The 22,875-nt window shown below is 43.8% G+C and overlaps 1 protein-coding gene across 1 annotated transcript in view; it reads right to left on the reverse strand.

Moving 5' to 3' along the window:
- Window positions 1-14,265: 14,265 nt before the first annotated feature.
- LOC140304052 (dihydropyridine-sensitive L-type skeletal muscle calcium channel subunit alpha-1-like) overlaps window positions 14,266-22,875 on the reverse strand; it is a 247,211-nt gene continuing 238,601 nt past the window's right edge. Inside the window, exon 41 of the mRNA XM_072383062.1 lies at window positions 14,266-14,368. Coding sequence (XP_072239163.1) covers window positions 14,266-14,368 — 103 coding nt within the window. The remainder of the gene's footprint in view (window positions 14,369-22,875) is intronic.

Raw genomic sequence — 22,875 nt, forward strand, 5'->3', positions numbered from 1 at the left:
AGAGGATGTGCCATACAGAGGATGTGCCATACAGAGGATGTGCCATACAGAGGATGTGTCATACGGAGGATGTGCGATACAGAGGATGTGTCATACAGAGGATGTGTCATACAGAGGCTGTGTCATACAGAGGATGTGCCATACAGAGGATGTGCCATACAGAGGATGTGCCATACAGAGGATGTGCCATACAGAGGATGTGTCATACGGAGGATGTGCGATACAAAGGATGTGTCATACAGAGGCTGTGTCATAAAGAGGCTGTGCGATACAGAGGATGTGCCATACAGAGGCTGTGCCATACAGAGGATGTGCGATACAGAGGATGTGCGATACAGAGGATGTGCCATACATAGGCTGTGCGATACAGAGGATGTGCCATACAGAGGATGTGCCATACAGAGGATGTGTCATACAGAGGATGTGTCATACAGAGGCTGTGCGATACAGAGGCTGTGCCATACAGAGGATGTGCGATACAGAGGATGTGTCATACAGAGGATGTGTCATACAGAGGCTGTGCGATACAGAGGATGTGCGATACAGAGGATGTGCCATACAGAGGCTGTGCCATACAGAGGATGTGCGATACAGAGGATGTGTCATACAGAGGCTGTGCGATACAGAGGATGTGCCATACAGAGGATGTGCCATACAGAGGATGTGCCATACAGAGGATGTGCCATACAGAGGATGTGTCATACAGAGGATGTGTCATACAGAGGCTGTGCGATACAGAGGATGTGTCATACAGAGGATGTGTCATACAGAGGCTGTGCGATACAGAGGATGTGCCATACAGAGGATGTGCCATACAGAGGATGTGCCATACAGAGGATGTGCCATACAGAGGATGTGCCATACAGAGGATGTGCCATACAGAGGATGTGCCATACAGAGGATGTGCCATACAGAGGCTGTGTCATACAGAGGCTGTGCCATACAGAGGCTGTGCGATACAGAGGATTTGCGATACAGAGGATGTGCCATACAGAGGATGTGCGATACAGAGGATGTGCCATACAGAGGATGTGCCATACAGAGGATGTGTCATACAGAGGATGTGCCATACAGAGGATGTGTCATACAGAGGATGTGCGATACAGAGGATGTGCCATACAGAGGATGTGCCATACAGAGGATGTGTCATACAGAGGATGTGTCATACAGAGGCTGTGCCATACAGAGGATGTGCGATACAGAGGATGTGCCATACAGAGGATGTGTCATACAGAGGCTGTGTCATACAGAGGCTGTGCGATACAGAGGCTGACCAATACAGAGGATGTGCGATACAGAGGATGTGTCATATAGAGGATGTGCGATACAGAGGATGTGCCATACAGAGGATGTGCGATACAGAGGATGTGCCATACAGAGGATGTGTCATACAGAGGATGTGCGATACAGAGGATGTGCCATACAGAGGATGTGTCATACAGAGGATGTGTCATACAGAGGATGTGTCATACAGAGGCTGTGTCATACAGAGGATGTGCGATACAGAGGATGTGCCATACAGAGGATGTGTCATACAGAGGATGTGTCATACAGAGGCTGTGTCATACAGAGGATGTGCCATACAGAGGCTGTGCGATACAGAGGATGTGCGATACAGAGGATGTGCCATACAGAGGATGTGCCATACAGAGGATGTGCCATACAGAGGATGTGCCATACAGAGGATGTGTCATACAGAGGATGTGTCATACAGAGGCTGTGCGATACAGAGGATGTGTCATACAGAGGATGTGTCATACAGAGGATGTGCCATACAGAGGATGTGCCATACAGAGGATGTGTCATACAGAGGATGTGTCATACAGAGGCTGTGCGATACAGAGGATGTGTCATACAGAGGATGTGTCATACAGAGGCTGTGCGATACAGAGGATGTGCCATACAGAGGATGTGCCATACAGAGGATGTGCCATACAGAGGATGTGCCATACAGAGGCTGTGCCATACAGAGGATGTGTCATACAGAGGATGTGCCATACAGAGGATGTGTCATACAGAGGATGTGTCATACAGAGGCTGTGCGATACAGAGGCTGTGCCATACAGAGGATGTGCCATACAGAGGATGTGTCATACAGAGGATGTGTCATACAGAGGCTGTGCCATACAGAGGATGTGCGATACAGAGGATGTGTCATACAGAGGATGTGTCATACAGAGGCTGTGTCATACAGAGGCTGTGCGATACAGAGGCTGACCAATACAGAGGATGTGCGATACAGAGGATGTGTCATACAGAGGATGTGCGATACAGAGGATGTGCCATACAGAGGATGTGTCATACAGAGGATGTGCGATACAGAGGATGTGCCATACAGAGGATGTGTCATACAGAGGATGTGTCATACAGAGGCTGTGTCATACAGAGGATGTGCCACACAGAGGATGTGCCATACAGAGGATGTGTCATACAGAGGATGTGTCATACAGAGGCTGTGCGATACAGAGGATGTGCCATACAGAGGATGTGTCATACAGAGGATGTGTCATACAGAGGATGTGCGATACAGAAGATGTGCGATACAGAGGATGTGTCATACAGAGGATATGCCATACAGAGGATGTGTCATACAGAGGATGTGTCATACAGAGGATGTGCGATACAGAGGATGTGCCATACAGAGGATGTGTCATACAGAGGATGTGTCATACAGAGGCTGTGTCATACAGAGGATGTGTCATACAGAGGATGTGTCATACAGAGGATGTGTCATACAGAGGATGTGCGATACAGAGGATGTGCGATACAGAAGATGTGCGATACAGAGGATGTGTCATACAGAGGCTGTGCGATACAGAGGATGTGCGATACAGAGGATGTGCGATACAGAGGATGTGCGATACAGAGGATGTGCCATACAGAGGATGTGCCATACAGAGGCTGTGCGATACAGAGGATGTGCCATACAGAGGATGTGCGATACAGAGGATGTGCCATACAGAGGATGTGCGATACAGAGGATGTGTCATACAGAGGATGTGTCATACAGAGGCTGTGTCATACAGAGGATGTGCCATACAGAGGATGTGCCATACAGAGGATGTGCCATACAGAGGATGTGTCATACGGAGGATGTGCGATACAAAGAATGTGTCATACAGAGGATGTGCCATACAGAGGATGTGTCATACAGAGGATGTGTCATACAGAGGCTGTGTCATACAGAGGCCGTGCGATACAGAGGATGTGCCATACAGAGGCTGTGCCATACAGAGGATGTGCGATACAGAGGATGTGCGATACAGAGGATGTGCCATACATAGGCTGTGCGATACAGAGGATGTGCCATACAGAGGATGTGCCATACAGAGGATGTGTCATACAGAGGATGTGTCATACAGAGGCTGTGCGATACAGAGGCTGTGCCATACAGAGGATGTGCGATACAGAGGATGTGTCATACAGAGGATGTGTCATACAGAGGCTGTGTCATACAGAGGCTGTGCGATACAGAGGATGTGCCATACAGAGGCTGTGCCATACAGAGGATGTGCGATACAGAGGATGTGTCATACAGAGGCTGTGCCATACAGAGGATGTGCCATACAGAGGATGTGCCATACAGAGGATGTGCCATACAGAGGATGTGCCATACAGAGGATGTGCCATACAGAGGATGTGTCATACAGAGGATGTGCCATACAGAGGATGTGCCATACAGAGGATGTGTCATACAGAGGCTGTGCGATACAGAGGATGTGTCATACAGAGGATGTGTCATACAGAGGCTGTGCGATACAGAGGATGTGCCATACAGAGGATGTGCCATACAGAGGATGTGCCATACAGAGGATGTGCCATACAGAGGCTGTGCCATACAGAGGATGTGTCATACAGAGGATGTGCCATACAGAGGATGTGCCATACAGAGGATGTGCGATACAGAGGATGTGCGATACAGAGGATGTGCCATACAGAGGATGTGTCATACAGAGGCTGTGCCATACAGAGGATGTGCGATACAGAGGATGTGCGATACAGAGGATGTGCCATACAGAGGATGTGTCATACAGAGGCTGTGTCATACAGAGGCTGTGCGATACAGAGGCTGACCAATACAGAGGCTGTGCGATACAGAGGATGTGTCATACAGAAGATGTGCGATACAGAGGATGTGCCATACAGAGGATGTGTCATACAGAGGATGTGCGATACAGAGGATGTGCGATACAGAGGATGTGCGATACAGAAGATGTGCGATACAGAGGATGTGCGATACAGAGGATGTGTCATACAGAGGATGTGCGATACAGAGGATGTGTCATACAGAGGATGTGCCAAACAGAGGATGTGCGATACAGAGGATGTGCCATACAGAAGATGTGCGATACAGAGGATGTGTCATACAGAGGATGTGCGATACAGAGGATGTGTCATACAGAGGATGTGTCATACAGAGGATGTGTCATACAGAGGATGTGTCATACAGAGGATGTGTCATACAGAGGATGTGTCATACAGAGGATGTGTCATACAGAGGATGTGCGATACAGAGGATGTGTCATACAGAGGATGTGCCATACAGAGGATGTGCGATACAGAGGATGTGTCATACAGAGGATGTGCGATACAGAGGATGTGCGATACAGAGGATGTGTCATACAGAGGATGTGTCATACAGAGGATGTGTCATACAGAGGATGTGTCATACAGAGGATGTGCGATACAGAGGATGTGTCATACAGAGGATGTGCCATACAGAGGATGTGCCATACAGAGGATGTGCCATACAGAGGATGTGCCATACAGAGGATGTGCCATACAGAGGATGTGCGATACAGAGGATGTGTCATACAGAGGATGTGCGATACAGAGGATGTGTCATACAGAGGATGTGCGATACAGAGGATGTGCCATACAGAGGATGTGCCATACAGAGGATGTGCCATACAGAGGATGTGTCATACAGAGGATGTGTCATACAGAGGATGTGTCATACAGAGGATGTGTCATACAGAGGATGTGTCATACAGAGGATGTGTCATACAGAGGATGTGCGATACAGAGGATGTGTCATACAGAGGATGTGCGATACAGAGGATGTGTCATACAGAGGATGTGCGATACAGAGGATGTGTCATACAGAGGATGTGTCATACAGAGGCTGTGCGATACAGAGGCTGTGCGATACAGAGGATGTGCGATACAGAGGATGTGCGATACAGAGGATGTGCGATACAGAGGATGTGCGATACAGAGGCTGTGCGATACAGAGGATGTGCGATACAGAGGATGTGCCATACAGAGGATGTGCGATACAGAGGATGTGTCATACAGAGGCTGTGCCATACAGAGGATGTGCCATACAGAGGATGTGCCATACAGAGGATGTGTCATACAGAGGATGTGACATACAGAGGATGTGCCATACAGAGGATGTGCCATACAGAGGATGTGCCATACAGAGGATGTGCGATACAGAGGATGTGCCATACAGAGGATGTGCCATACAGAGGATGTGCCATACAGAGGATGTGCCATACAGAGGCTGTGCGATACAGAGGCTGTGCCATACAGAGGATGTGTCATACAGAGGCTGTGCGATACAGAGGCTGTGCGATACAGAGGATGTGTCATACAGAGGCTGTGCGATACAGAGGATGTGTCATACAGAGGCTGTGCGATACAGAGGCTGTGCGATACAGAGGATGTGTCATACAGTGGCTGTGCGATACAGAGGCTGTGCCATACAGAGGATGTGCCATACAGAGGATGTGCGATACAGAGGATGTGTCATACAGAGGCTGTGCGATACAGAGGATGTGCCATACAGAGGATGTGCGATACAGAGGATGTGCCATACAGAGGATGTGCCATACAGAGGCTGTGCCATACAGAGGATGTGCCATACAGAGGATGTGCCATACAGAGGATGTGCCATACAGAGGATGTGTCATACAGAGGATGTGTCATACAGTGGCTGTGTCATACAGAGGCTGTGTCATACAGAGGCTGTGCGATACAGAGGCTGTGCGATACAGAGGATGTGCCATACAGAGGATGTGTCATACAGAGGCTGTGCCATACAGAGGATGTGCGATACAGAGGCTGTGTCATACAGAGGATGTGCCATACAGAGGCTGTGCCATACAGAGGCTGTGTCATACAGAGGCTGTGCGATACAGAGGCTGTGCGATACAGAGGATGTGCCATATAGAGGCTGTGCCATACAGAGGATGTGCGATACAGAGGATGTGCCATACAGAGGATGTGCCATACAGAGGATGTGCGATACAGAGGATGTGTCATACAGAGGATGTGTCATACAGAGGCTGTGTCATACAGAGGCTGTGCGATACAGAGGATGTGCCATACAGAGGATGTGCCATACAGAGGATGTGCCATACAGAGGATGTGCCATACAGAGGATGTGCGATACAGAGGATGTGCGATACAGAGGATGTGCGATACAGAGGATGTGCGATACAGAGGATGTGCGATACAGAGGATGTGCCATACAGAGGATGTGCGATACAGAGGATGTGCCATACAGAGGATGTGTCATACAGAGGATGTGCGATACAGAGGATGTGTCATACAGAGGATGTGCGATAGAGAGGATGTGCGATACAGAGGATGTGCGATACAGAGGATGTGCGATACAGAAGATGTGCGATACAGAGGATGTGCCATACAGAGGATGTGTCATACAGAGGCTGTGTGATACAGAGGATGTGTCATACAGAGGATGTTTCATACAGAGGATGTGTCATACAGAGGCTGTGCGATACAGAGGATGTGCCATACAGAGGATGTGCCATACAGAGGATGTGCGATACAGAGGATGTGTCATACAGAGGATGTGTCATACAGAGGATGTGTCATACAGAGGATGTGTCATACAGAGGATGTTTCATACAGAGGATGTGTCATACAGAGGCTGTGCGATACAGAGGATGTGCCATACAGAGGATGTGCCATACAGAGGATGTGCGATACAGAGGATGTGTCATACAGAGGATGTGTCATACAGAGGATGTGCCATACAGAGGATGTGCCATACAGAGGATGTGTCATACAGAGGATGTGCCATACAGAGGATGTGCTATACAGAGGATGTGTCATACAGAGGATGTGCCATACAGAGGATGTGCCATACAGAGGATGTGCCATACAGAGGATGTGCCATACAGAGGATGTGCCATACAGAGGATGTGTCATACAGAGGCTGTGTCATACAGAGGCTGTGTCATACAGAGGCTGTGCGATACAGAGGATGTGCCATACAGAGGCTGTGCCATACAGAGGATGTGCGATACAGAGGATGTGTCATACAGAGGATGTGTCATACAGAGGATGTGTCATACAGAGGATGTGCGATACAGAGGATGTGTCATACAGAGGATGTGCGATACAGAGGATGTGCGATACAGAGGATGTGCGATACAGAGGCTGTGCCATACAGAGGATGTGCGATACAGAGGATGTGTCATACAGAGGATGTGTCATACAGAGGATGTGCGATACAGAGGATGTGCGATACAGAGGATGTGCGATACAGAGGCTGTGTCATACAGAGGATGTGCGATACAGAGGATGTGTCATGCAGAGGATGTGCGATACAGAGGATGTGCGATACAGAGGATGTGCCATACAGAGGATGTGCGATACAGAAGATGTGCGATACAGAGGATGTGCCATACAGAGGATGTGTCATACAGAGGCTGTGCGATACAGAGGATGTGCCATATAGAGGATGTGTCATACAGAGGATGTGTCATACAGAGGCTGTGTCATACAGAGGATGTGCGATACAGAGGATGTGTCATACAGAGGATGTGTCATACAGAGGATGTGTCATACAGAGGCTGTGTCATACAGAGGATGTGCGATACAGAGGATGTGCGATACAGAGGATGTGCCATATAGAGGATGTGCCATACAGAGGATGTGTGATACAGAGGATGTGTCATACAGAGGATGTGCCATACAGAGGATGTGCCATACAGAGGATGTGCGATACAGAGGATGTGTCATACAGAGGATGTGCCATACAGAGGATGTGCGATACAGAGGATGTGTCATACAGAGGATGTGTCATACAGAGGCTGTGTCATACAGAGGATGTGCGATACAGAGGATGTGCGATACAGAGGATGTGCCATACAGAGGATGTGTTATACAGAGGATGTGTCATACAGAGGATGTGCGATACAGAGGATGTGTGATACAGAGGATGTGTCATACAGAGGATGTGCCATACAGAGGATGTGCCATACAGAGGATGTGCGATACAGAGGATGTGCCATACAGAGGATGTGTCATACAGAGGCTGTGCGATACAGAGGATGTGCCATACAGAGGATGTGCGATACAGAGGATGTGTCATACAGAGGATGTGCGATACAGAGGATGTGCCATACAGAGGATGTGCCATACAGAGGATGTGTCATACAGAGGATGTGTCATACAGAGGATGTGCCATACAGAGGATGTGCCATACAGAGGATGTGCGATACAGAGGATGTGTCATACAGAGGATGTGCCATACAGAGGATGTGCCATACAGAGGATGTGTCATACAGAGGCTGTGCGATACAGAGGATGTGCGATACAGAGGATGTGCGATACAGAGGATGTGCGATACAGAGGATGTGCCATACAGAGGATGTGCGATACAGAGGATGTGTGATACAGAGGATGTGTCATACAGAGGATGTGCCATACAGAGGATGTGCCATACAGAGGATGTGCGATACAGAGGATGTGCCATACAGAGGATGTGCCATACAGAGGATGTGCGATACAGAGGATGTGCCATACAGAGGATGTGTCATACAGAGGATGTGCCATACAGAGGATGTGTCATACAGAGGATGTGTCATACAGAGGATGTGCCATACAGAGGATGTGTCATACAGAGGATGTGTCATACAGAGGCTGTGCGATACAGAGGATGTGCGATACAGAAGATGTGCGATACAGAGGATGTGTGATGTATGAACTGTTAGCATCATTACCAGTCCTCTGTGAAAGAGGCAAAAAAGGAAACATTTCTCTGATATTTGTCAAGAACATTGGTGAAGGTAGGACCCAGATGCAGAACTTCAAATTCAAAAAAGGTTTATTCCAAAAATCAAGGAGCAAGAACAGAAAGCGCGGCTGAGCCGGATAATCAAAAATACTTAACTATGAAAAAACAAGACTGTGGCACTGTGAAGAAACAAGACTATGAATTATTAAGTATGACAAGACTATGAGGCAAAACCAGACTTAACTTTTGTGAATGTGGCATGGAGGGTAAGAGGATTCTGCAATGAGTGCAAGTAAACCTCGAAACTGACTAACTGTGGGGAAGTGATCAGTGATGACGTACAGCTGTGAACAAAAACAGGTGACATGAGTGAACCTAATGTGACAGGGGAGAAACATGACAAGAACCTGAAAACATGATGAGAAAGAAAACATAAGAAACTGAAAACAAGACTATTAAAACATAAACTGTGACAATATTATTGTTTTAAACTGTCAAAAACCTTGTGTGTTGTTTAAAGTGATCAAATCTGCTCTGAATGCACCACAGACTGTGGGAATTGAGCCCCCCCCCTTCCATGTGTGAAAACTTTCTGCAATTCTTCACTGCTAAAGTCACTTCTATCAGAGCACTTATTTCAATTCCTACTCATGACCCCTCAGTGTTAGTCCCCTGTTGTGCTGCTTTTTACTCTTTTGTACCGGTGACCCTGCCTTTTGTGCAGGAGACTATGGGACATTTAAAGCCACCAGGCTCGTCCAAAGACCATGTTCCTCCTCAACTTTTTAAGGAGGTTTTCCCCACTGTTGGGTCATATTTACACAGCATCATTAACAGCAGTCTGTCCTCAGGAGTGGTTCCTGTAAATTTCAAACATGCAGTTGTGCAGCCACTTATTAAAAAACCTGGGCTGGATCCTGCTGTTATGGCAAAATTTAGGCCCATTTCTAAACTGTCCTTCCTTTCAAAAAATCGTAGAGAAGATTGTTTACTCATGGACTTTTTAAATGAACAAAATGTTCTTGAAATTTTCCAATCTAGTTTTAAAACATTGCGCAGCACAGAATCAGCGCTTTTAACAAGTTTAAAGAGTTTTTAATGACGTCTTTTTAGCTATTGACTCTGGTCACTGTGTAATCCTTGTGCTCTTGGACTTAACTGCGGCTTTTGATGCAGTGGACCATGACATCCTGATTGATCGTTTGGAGTAGTGGGTGGGCATCAGGGGAAGGCGCTTGAATGGGTCAGGTCCTACCTGTCTCATCGGACATTCTGTATCAGCCTTGGTGACTCTGTGTCCTCCACTGCTCGTCTCCCATGTGGAGTGCCACAGTGTTCAGTGCTGGGCCCTATTTTCTTTTCTTTGTACCTTCTCCCAATTTATTCAGGAAGCAAGGCATTTTATACCATTGTTATGCTGATGACAGCCAGAGCTATGTACCCCTTAAAAAGGCTGACTCATATTCCGTCAAGTCACTGCTAAAATGTTTAGAGGATGTCAAGACCTGGATGGCTCTAAACATTTTAAATTTTAAGGCGAGACACGGCAGGCAAAAACAATGATTTTTCATGCAGTGGTCAATTTTGAGATTTTGGGCTAGTTTACTCCTTCAATATGTGTTCTTTCAACCTGCTATAAAGAAAAATTTGAAAACATACATCAAAATGTTTATTTTATTACACTTTGTTTACTTGCAGCAGTCTGTTTCTCCCAAATTTACCAAGAAGTTAGCATTCCGACCCAACATACCGAGCTTCGTCTATTTACTGAAGTCTGTCATGGCCGGTATCGTTGTAAAGCTCTGACTCCCCTACACAATGATATGTAACCCAAATAATTGCACTTACTTTCTATCAATAACCAATCGGAAATGTCTAAAGGTGGATTTATAGCTAATGGTGAAATCTCATTGGCTACTGTTCGTTTCTGCTAACGTGATTCGCTCAGACGCATCATGTGGTGGACTCTGACACTTCCGTGTTTAAAGAATGTGTGCCCTAATTGTGTTGCATCGGATCTATTTATTAACATTGATCCAGTTAACCATGGCTTTTGTAGCAGTCTGCTTTTAGAGTGCAGTAATTGCAAAGGAGCAAGTCAGTATAGACAAAGCGTTTATACATCCACTCGGCTGCAAAGCGAGACGAGAGGTGATGTCGCATTTGACGTTAATGTCCGCATGGTGCTTTTGGCCCATGAATTAGGGATGGGAAATGCTGCACTGAGGAAGGTCAGCAAGGTGTTGGGGATCCCTTCCCTTCACCTGAAAACATACCAGAGGCATGACAAGAGAGTGACCGGTGGGCTATGGAAACGGGGATGTTGATTTTGGAGGTCTTTTCCAAAAGAAATTGTGTTTTTGTCACTCAAGTGTAATCATATGTACTATATCAATAAACTAAAGAAAAGGAACAGTTATTAACATAATATACTAAACATTTTTATATTTTCATTTAATTGATGCATTTTTTTTTTTAGTGGCAGAAATTGAGAGAGGATTGGAGTCACTCCACAAGGCCAGGGAGCAGATCATGCAGGCGTACACAGATGTCGATCCAGAGTTGGCAGAGTTGTTGAGGGAGGATGCTGATGCTGTAGTTAACATCGGTGTATCTTTTGATGGCACCTGGCAAAAAAGAGGGTTCACTTCCCATTATGGGATTGGTATTTGTATAGACATTCTCAGAGGACTGGTCATTGATTTTGAGGTCTTATCCACATACTGCCATGCTTGGGTCCTAAAGCAAGGTGCCAAGAATGAGGGGAAGATTACTGTGGAGGAATTTGATAGCTGGAGAGAGATAAACACTGACAGTGCAAAGAATTTCACAGGGTCCAGTAAAGCAATGGAGCAGGAGGCAGCAAAAAGGATGTGGGCCAGATCAGTCAGTCGCCACCAGCTGCGGTACACAGAGATGCTCTCAGATGGGGATAGCTCTGCTTTTAAGGAAGTGCTGTCACTGATCCATACCCTGGGCATGACTTTGTAAAGCTGGAATGTATAAATCATGCTCACAAGTGAATGGGCATAGCGCTCAGAAAATTTAGTGCGGAACGCAAATTGGGTGCGAAGGGTTTGGGGAACTGACCACAAGCAAATGCAAAGCACTGCAAAATTTTTACAGGGGGGCAATTTTAAACAACCAAGGGTCACTGGATTCAGTGAAAGCAGAGATATGGGCAGGCCTTCTCCACTACATGTCAACAGATGAAACACCATTGCATACTAGGTGCAATCCATCTTGGTGTTGGTATCGGAGGGCAGAAGACAACGGTAAGACCCCCGAAAGCCACACAGGACATGCTGCAAATTATCTATCCCACAATGTGGGCCAGAAACTTCTCCCAATTTATCACCACATGTCAAGCGACAGCTTGCTGCAAAGAATGCAGCAAGGTGGCCCACAAAATGCAAACGAGTGCCTCAATTCTGTAATACATGTTTTTGTAGGCAAGAACAGGGTTGAGGCAGCAGCAAGCATGGCTATATCCTCTTTTAATGAGGGTGCCTCAGCTATGCTCAATGTGATGGCAAACTTATGGCTGGAGAGCACACTTATTACTTCTCAAACCCCAGCTGGTGGCCACCCTTCCTGGTTCTGGTTCTGCCAGAGTTTTCTTCCTGTTAAAAGGGAGTCGTTCCTTTCCACAGTCCCTCAGGCTCAGGACGGGAGATTGGACTGAAGACAACTTTCAGTGCAATCTGTTGGTTTCCTTAGCTAGGATATTATTTTTTTAATTGGCTTTATATGAATGAATTGGATTACGATTACAATGAATTGAATTCCAATTGTCTTGAATTGGACTATATTATTTAAGTGCCTTGAGATGAAAATTGTTGTAATCTGGTGCTATATAAATAAAATTGAATTGAATTTAATTATTACAGTTAATACCATCAAGCAGGCAGGCCTTCTCAGGGTGGCCAAAGCAAACGCCATTTAGTCCACAAGTGCAAAACAGCCAAGAAAGTGAAAAGGCACCAGCGAGAGATGTCAGAGGGAACTACATATGGTTCTGGAATGGAAAATTAGAAAGATGTGACATCTACTGTATTTATACTGTTTATCAATTTTTGTTGGCAACTTCTTGCATGATACGCCAATGTTAGTTATTTGAGTTGCAGCAGTTGTAGGCCTTACATGTCTGCCATGTTATTAAATAATCAATTTATATGAGCTCATATTCTATACTAATATTGTTTTATTATTCTATATCATTATTACTAATGGCCTGAGCATTTATTCTGTTTTTGAGCAATTGTTTCCAATACAAATGTCATAAATTCCCCTATTTAAATCTTTAGATGCCGTTTTCTCAAAATCAGTTTTTTGTATTTTTCCAGAATCAACATCTCAGCCGATGTAGCACCTATTCACACCAAACTTTCCAGTTCTACACATAGCAGTATTCTGAAGATATTTACAGAAGAATTTCTTAATAAATTATTCCTGGCCTGATTTATGTGACATTATAATAACAAAATATGGTGAAAATAATTTTTTATTTAGATTTTCTAGGTAATGAAAGCAGATATCCTAAAATCCTTCTGTAATTTTCTTTTCGTCTGGTGTGTAAACAAAATGAAAAAAGAATTTTGCACCTGGCTTTGTCATATGTTCAGATCTATCTACTGGAAAAATATGCAAATGTGCGCATATTTAATGAGATAATGCCTAATTTGCATAATCAAACATACAAATTTCAAAAACTTGTAATACATTTTTTTTTCATACTTGTGTAAGTAATCAACTGAGGAAGAAATGAAAAAAAGACGGTCTTGGGTGGCACTTCTGTGACCCCCTCAGTCGACCTGGATTCCTTGGCACATTATGCTAAACCTGTCGTTAATGATCTGGGGGTAAAAGTCGATGTGCATCTTAAGTTTGACAGCCAGAAGCATGCTTCTTCCAGCTAAGGCAGCTGGCAAAAATAAAATCTTTTCTCCGGAGACAGCACTTTGAAATAGTAATCCACGCCTTTGTGTGGATTACTATTTCGGCTGGATTACTGCAACGCACTTTATATGGGGGTCAGTGGGTCCTCTATCACACGTCTTCAATTGGTACAAAATGCAGCTGCACTTCTTTTAACTGGCACAAGGAAGTTTGAGCACATTTCACAGATTTTAGCTTCACTCCACTTCACACCCGTGCATTTTAGAATTTATTTTAAAAATCTTTTATTTGCTTTTAAATCTTTAAATGGTCTTGCCCCATCATACCTCTCTGAACTTCTGCACCCCTACACACCCAGCCGATCTCTCAGGTCAGCTGACCAGCTGCTCCTGAGCGTTCCCAAAAACAAGGCTGAAGCTCAGCGGGGACCGAGCATTTTCTGTTGCATCTCCAAAACTATGGAACGAACTACCGCTGCACATTAGACAGGCCTTCTCACTGTCTAATTTTAGAACTCTTCTTAAAACGCATCTCTTTTCTTTGGTTTTTAACCCTACTTAGGTTGTTGATTTTTATGTGCACAGATATTTTATCTGGGGAACAGTCTATTCATTTATTTATTATGTTTTATTGTGTTTATTCTATTGTACAGCACTTTGGGAACCTTTGTTTTTATCTAAACTGTGCTTTATAAATAAAATGGATTGGATTGGATTGGTTCTCCTGGCATCTGCCAAACCAAGACTCCTCCATCAGGTTGCCAGATGGAGAAGCGTGATTCGTCACCCTAGAGAATGTTTCTCCATTGCTCTAGAGTCCAGTGGCGGCGTGCTTGCATTGCACTTGGTGATGTATGGCTTGGATGCAGTTACCATGGAAACCCATTCCACGAAGCTCTCTATGCTCTGTTCTTGAGCTAATCTGTAGGCCACATGAAGTTTGGAGGTCTGCAGTGATTGACTCAGCAGAGAGTTGGTGACCACAATGCGCCTCAGCATCCGCTGACCCCGCTCTGTCATTTTATGTGGCCGACCACTTCGTGGCTGAGTTGCTGTCGGTTCCCAATCGCTTCCACTTTGTTATAATACCACTGACAGCTGACTGTGGAACATTTAGCAGCGAGGAAATTTCCCGACTGGACTTGTTGCACAGGTGGCATCCTGTCAGGGTACCATGCTGGAGTTCACTGAGCTCCTGAGAGCGACCCGTTCTTTCACACGTGTTTGTAGAAGCAGTCTGCATGCCTAGATGCTTGAATTTATACACCTGTGGCCATGAAAGTGACTGGAACACTTGAATTTAATCATTTGGATGGGTGAGTGAATACTTTTGGCAATATAGTACATCATAAAGGTCAGACGTGAGGTTGATGAAGCGCACATCAGCTTCCTCCGATTCTCTCAATAAACTAAAATGTTTCTAATCACATATTCTGTCCATGACAGTTTTTTTCCTAATTTCTTGAACATATGTTCAGCTGTACTGGGGTTTTTCTGGGTTGCTGTGTGATCTGTATTTGTTCTGTTCTTCTTTGGTTTTGTCGTTATGGCTTATGTTGTAGGTGGAGCTTTCTGTGTTCCTTCGTAAAAAGATTATTTTGGAAGATTTTCTTATAAGCATTCTAAAATTCAGAACTGGTCTCAATTCAAAGGAATATGTAGTATATGGTCACACATTACACACTCACTACCACAGATGCAGTCAAAAGAAGGATTAAAAAGAGAAGTCCATGTTACACCTGATTAATGGTGTGTTTTAGCTTGTTCTTATATGGGTTTTTTTATTTTAGAATTCTTGTTAGTTCTGCTTATTGTTTTATTTTGTAGAGTTTAGTGTTCTCTGTTTGGGTTTATTTCAGTATAAAAATTCTCTTTTGCTACATTTGACTTATCTGCCCATGAGCCTGCATTTGTCCCCCCACTTTGCAAAGAGAAAATTTGTGTACATACAAACAGAGGGAAATTGTTGGAAATCTTGCCAGAAATACATCTATCTACATTATTTACACATACTAACTAATGTTTTTGGAAAAATCTAAAGTTATCTTGGTAGAATAGCCTGTTATTGAAGTGTATTTTAATGTGTAATCAAACATGTATGGTATTCAGATTAAATGCTGGCTGATATACTAAGAGGGAGGGGAAGAGAGAGTGTTTCAAAATACAGATTAAAGTCATATTTAGTTTTCAAGATAACTGTGGCCCTGACAGAGAGGAGAAAGTGTTGAGATTCTGATCCCAAATCTAACTGACAGGAATTAATTATTTTTATTCATGATCTGGTTGCAGATGTTTTGCAAAGTATCACAAGTGTTATCAGTTACTGAGGTGTTATGATTCGTAAGATAGTTGTTTTAAGTTTTTAACCCTTTAAGTTTTTTGTTTTTTTTCTGTAAAGGCTTTTTGGTTAATATTTTGTATGCCACCAATCAGCTTGTCTGCATTTAGGCCTTCGACCACGGATAACAATACCTATAGGCCCAGACTGCTGGGGGAGCACCCATGATGCACCTCTCCTCCCTCCATGTACATATGACATCATTGTTGTCATTAACTTGTATTTCTCTCTCTCAGCAGGTATCTGTCATGGTTTAGGGTTTAATATTCTTGTTTTCAGGTTCTTGTCATGTTTTTTCCCTGCCACTTAGTTTCACTGTAGTCACCTGTTTTCTGTTCCACAGCTGCACATCATCACCAATCACTTCCCCACAGCATTTAGTTTCCAGGTTCAGTCCCAGTCTTTGCAGAATCCTCACTTACCCTTCATTAACTAATCACATCACAGCCACAAAAAGTGAAGTCTGGTTATGCCTCATAGTCACAGTTAATCTTAGTCTTGTTTCATAGTCTTGTTAAATTTGCTATAGTTAAGTGTTTTGGATATCCGGCCCTGAGGGCGCGGGCCCTCTGTTGTTGCCTTGCTCCTTGTTGTGTTTTGGAAATAAACCTTTGACTTTTCAGAAGTACTGCATCTGGGTCATACCTTCACCACCGTACTCTGACAGTATCTCTGGCCTGGTGTTCCGGTGCTTGTTGTCCCCTCTTTCCTGTCCTCTCAGCCCCAGCTGGTCCAGGCAGATGGCTGCTCTTCCTGGTTCTGGTTCTGATGGAGGTTTCTTCCCGTTAATTTTTTTTTTCTTTTTTTTTTTTAAAGTTAGGGGAAAATATATTTTGAAATTGTTTTTTAAACTATGATTCTGCATGTATTATGATGCTGTAACGGCTGCTGAGACAGGAGGCATGGAGCTTCCCTGTGTGTCAAAGAATTTATAAGAGAGTAGAAATGCTTTTTTGAAGTGGCATTCATTAAAAACTGCACTATACAACATCAAACACCATTCCACAGGAACAAAGGAAGAGGAAAAGTCACTAAGTTTTGCAAAATACAGAAGTCAGCATTTATTGTTTTATGGCTTTCTGAAAGTTATGAAAACTGCAAGTACAATACAAAGGACAGTCAAGCAAAACATTGCATTTTTCTTTTGTCCCTTAACATATATAAACAATGAATGAATGAGGATATTAATTTAGGTTTTAGCATACCACTCATTGTAGACCAATATGTTTCAACCCAGAACAGGGTATGAGTTACTGTGGAGGGAAATAGGTGGACTTCTTTCTCTTTCTTTTTCTTTTTAAGGGAAGGCCTCCTTGCTTGCACTCTGATATTATATCAAATATTATACTGCTCTAATTTGAAACTCAGTCCTCACTGTGAAACAAACAATCCAACCGAAAAACTTGACAGATATGCTGATGTCACTACTTCCTTGTGAGTGTCCCTTCAGTAAGATAAATGATTAACTGGCTTCAGCAGGTCAGTTGCTGACATGGAGCAACCAAATCAGTAAACACATATGATTGCAATTGTGCTATTTGGAAGTGACAGTGAGGCATGATGGCTGACCTTTTGATGGTTCTTTGTTTGTTCAGTGAGCTCTACTAGTTGATTCAAACAGACTCTGCAGGAATAACAAGCATTCAGTTTCAGTAGATTTTTATTTTATCATTTCTGAAAGACAAAACAAAAAAGCCTAACTAACCTATTCTCACAGCTGCAAATATTTGTCACATAACAGTATTTCGTGTCATCAGTAACCTCTGACCTCACCAGTTATGTTGTCATTGTTACATAATTCATCATTTCTTTAGTTAATGGATAATGAAACAAATAACACAAATGCAATTTCAAAAATGCTGGGAAGCTGTGAAAAATGCAATTAAGACCGGAGTGCAATGATTTGCAAATCTCATAACCCAACAATTATTCATGATAGAACATGGAAAAGATATTAGATATTGAAAGATTTTATTATTTCATGGAAAATCTCATTTCATCTTGAATTTAATGACAGTAGCATGTCTCAATAAAGTTAGGACAGCTCCATGTTTCCCACTGTGTAGCATTCCCTCTTCTCTTAACCACATCTGCAAAACATCTGGAACTGAGGAGACCAGCTGCTGGACCTTTGGGAGAGGAATGTTGTCCCATTCCTGTCTGATACAGGATTCTGGCTGCTTCTTTGTTAAATTTGAAATGTTTTCAGGTCTGGACTGAAGGCAAGTCAATCCAGCACCCAGATCTCTTCCACTACGAAGCTGTGCTGTTGGAATAGATGCAGGATGTGGTTTAACTTTGTCCTGCTGAAATATGCAAGGCCTTCGTGGTCTTAATGAGCTTTGGTCCAGAGAAGAAGGCGGAGTTTCTGGATCATGTTCACATGTGGCTTCTTCTCTGCCTGATCAGGCTGCTCTCACCCACAGTTGGTATGAAAAAGCTATGCACAGATTTTCGTGCATAATCCTACGAATATCCGCCAACATGAGCAACCAGTGCGCCTGCGCAAAGCCTGAAGTCAGGGCTGACGTGCCTTTTATTCACAAAGGAAAATAAACATTTTAAAATAGTTTCGACATTATAATACATTGTTGAAAGCGAAAAATGTACTTTTCATATTTACAATCTTACTTCAGGGAATGTATGCAAACTTTAGTTTGTTAGTTATCAACCTGTAAAATTTTTTGTTTCGAATGGTGGTAACTAAGGACGCTACTATCTCTGTAGCTTCCGCAAACGTCACGTTAATCACCACAAGCTACTTTTTTGTTTGTTTCTTTGTTTTAATTTGCTTTTGTTCCAGCTTCACTGCTGAAACACGCTATAAAGGAAATACACGCAGGCAGCGGAAAAATAAGTTTGTTTTGGGTGAACAGCAGGAACCCTGAAAGATCCCTGCCGATTGACCTCTTCTGCATCGAATCAGAGCGCCGAGGCGAATGGAGAGAGCCGGAATATTTCTATGTACAGGAGGATGTATTGACGGACAGCTGATATATGAACAAATAAGATAAAGATAGACATTTGTAAAGCTATGTATGCAAAAGTTAAAACTATATATCCAGATATATATTTCTACTACAGTATACTAAAGTCTTGGTCATCTAGGACCATCCTGTCAGCCTGGGGAAAGGGATGCAGTAGGTATAATTGGTCATATTAGATCATTAGAAAATATAATTTGAAACTCACTGTAAAAAACCAGGTCTACACTGGTCCAAATTTAAGAGTCTGACAGTGTATTAAGGAGATGTCAATACTTTGAACACATGTGGCCACTAACTACCCCTTAAAACATGTTTGAATTATTTAATCCAGCTTGGTTTTAATAAGAGTCTGAGAAAGCACACCTCAAAGGGCCTTGGAGAAAGATGAAAACTAAACTTTGGTGTAGGACAAAAGTGAAGAAAGGTCTTGACCAAGGGGGTAACATATGCCAGTATGAAAACTGTGGGCAACTCCTGCTCCTCAGAAGTGACCTTTACAGAGCAGCAACAAAATGAGCTACAGACCAGTTGTAAACAGTTTTGGAAAGCTCTTGACCTATACTACCATCACCTGTGGGACACCTGTAGGGGGCGCAACTAAGTAGGGTCAAAACCCAGAAAAAACGTGATTTCACCCCTTTAACTATAAGCAAGATCAAATCTGTCCAAACAGATGTGCTTCCCAACCCCAAAACACATTAAGGTGACCAGATTTCAGAAATGAAAATCGGGGACATTTTCAATGCGGAGGTGAAAAATCTGCCAAAAAAACCCCTGCCAGTTCACACAAAATAAATAAGTGAATACACAACATACCATTTATTGCAGCCGCTGGTCTCCTTTTCTTTCCTTTTTGCCATCTCTAGATCTTTGTTGTGGACGCTGCTGCGTTTATACGACGTCTTCTCTGGCGATGTGTTAAATGGCTAACGTAATAACTGGTGTTACTTTGAGTCTGGGCATATTTCTCCCCATTTAGTGTCAAAATCGGGGACAGCATTGGTCCAGGGACAGGTCCCCGAAAACGGGGACATCTGGTCACCTTAAAACACATTCAAACTACAAAACATATGGCGCTGCCCACCACTGTGTACGGCAATTTAGTACAAATTGTAGTTTTTATATCGTGCTTCCGGGTTAGGGTCAGAGTTGCGAAATTAGGGTTTAAAATATATATATCTGCGCATTCTTCAACTAAAAAAGTATAACCCTAACATGTACGTTTATGTCGTGAGAAAAGCTATGTTATGAAAACATTAAAAAAATGCTAATTTAGACATGATTCCTGCCACTGTTTCGCCGACGGAAAGGGGCGTGTTCAATAGCTGAAACGAATGAAAGACATTTTTCACTGCAGGGAACTGCGTACGCGCACTGGTGTCATTGGATAGTCATAGGATATTGAATGAAAATCTGTACATAACGTTTCCATACGACCCCGTTCATGAGAATACGTTGGCCATGTCTCCCTATCCTCCTGCCTGACTGGCTTTGTACAGTATGTGGACTGTCCAACACGTGGAGAAAAGACATGAGATCTGTTTAATGCTGATGTGAAGGAGGCTTACAGGGCAGTGTCTCCTCCACCACTGGGTAGATCTGATCACAGCATGGTCTATCTACAACCCACGTACAGACTTTGTGTACAAAGACTTCCTGTTACTACCAGATCTTTCAGGAAGTGGTCACCAGAGGTGCGTGATGCATTGAGAGACTGCTTTGATGTCACAGACTGGGCTGTAGTGCTGGAGGAAGAAGAAATGTCCATTGACATGGACAGGAGGGTCAGCACCATCACTGACTACATTAACTTCTGTAGGGACACTGTGATTCCAGTGAGGACTGTAAGGTGCTATCCAATAATAAACCATGGATCACCAGTGACATCAAAGACCTCCTTTAACAGAAAAAGATGGCGTTCCAGAATGGGGATGGAGAAAAGCGGAGGAATGTACAACGGGAGCTTAAAAAGACACTACGTCGAGCTAAGGTGGAGTACAAGAAAAAGGTAGAGAGACAGCTGGAGAACAATAACACCAAGGAGGTGTGGAGCGGCATGGGGACCATCACTGGATACAGACTGAAGAACTCTGTGGAAGGTGATGTGGACAGAGCCAATACTTTTAACCAATATTACAACAGTTTTGATAGTGTGGCTTTTTCCACCCTCACCACTACAGCTGCTTCCTCTATACTGCTTCCACTGCCCAGCTGTACTTCCACCTCAATAGCAACTTGCATCGCCTGGATAGGACTGGATAGTGTAATGGTATGATTTCCATCTTTCATGTGGGAGACATGTGGGGTTCAAATCCCCTGCATGAAAGGTACTTCCTCTAGTTGGGGTCCTCAGTCAAGACCCCCTTACCCAATCTGCCTACCTGTAAGTCGCTTGTGCATAAACATAAACATAAGTCTGCAGCAACTCTCACCAACAGGCTTCTTCTGTCCAGCTGTACCTCCACCTCTTCGGCAGCTTCCACCACCAGACATCCTTAGCCTAGCTACACCTCCATCTCTGCAGCAGTTTCCACCGCCAGGCCTCCTGAACCCAGCCACACCTCCACCTTTGCAGCAGCTTCCAGCACCAGGTGCTCCTCCATATCTGTGGCTGCTCCCCCCGCCTGGCCACCTCAGTTCAGCTGCACCTCCACCTCTGCAGCAATTCCCACCACTTACCCTCTTCTGTCCAGCTGCATCCCCACCCCCATCTCTAAAATTGATAGCAACATCACTCCTGTCGTCATCCCTCCGCTAAAACCTTTATGTAGTGCTTTCCATTGTTATGCTGATGATACTCAGCTGTACTTATCTATGAAACCAGATGAAACCTACAGGTTGGTCAGACTACAAGCCTGTCTTAAAGACATAAAGACCTGGATGACTCAGAACTGTCTGCTTTTAAATTCAGACAAAACCGAAGTTGTTCTCTTTGGACCTGAGCGCTTCAGTGAGAAATTGTCTAGTTATATAGTTACTCTAGATGGTATTTCCTTGGCTTCTAGTTCTACAGTGAGGAATCTTTGAGTTATTTTTGACCAGAATTTATCATTTGACGCACATATAAAACAGGTTTCTAGGACTGCCTTCTTTCACCTTCGTAATATTGCTAAAATCAGGAACATCCTGTCTCAGGGTGATGCAGAGAAACTAGTTCATGCATTTGCTGCAAAATGCTGCAGCCAGAGTTCTGATGAGAACTAACAGGAGAGATCTGCACTTACCTACCCCCTCTATCTCTGCACTTTATCTTTCTGCACTTCCTTCTATGCCTGCACCCTATCTCTACTCTGTCACCTCTGACATAGTCATACTAGTGGGTTCCTCCTATGTAGTTTATTGTTAGCTTTTATATAGCTTGTTATATCTTCATTTGTAAGTCGCTTTGGATAAAAGCGTCTGCTAAATACAGAAACATAAACATAAACAGATCATGTTTCTCCAGTTTTAGCTTCTCTTCATTGGCTCCCTGTTAAATTCAGAATAGAATTTAAGATTCTTCTTCTCACATATAAAGCTCTTAATGACCGAGCTCCATCATATCTTAAAGATCTCATTGTAAGATATTTTCCTAACAGAGCACTTTGCTCCCAAACTGCAGGTTTACTTGTTGTTCCCAGAGTTTCTAAAAGTAGAATGGGAGGCAGAGCCTTCAGT

Source organism: Leuresthes tenuis, unplaced genomic scaffold (genome assembly GCF_036924035.1).
Source record: "Leuresthes tenuis unplaced genomic scaffold, fLeuTen1.0.hap1 SCAF_3, whole genome shotgun sequence".
Lineage (NCBI taxonomy): Eukaryota > Metazoa > Chordata > Actinopteri > Atheriniformes > Atherinopsidae > Leuresthes > Leuresthes tenuis.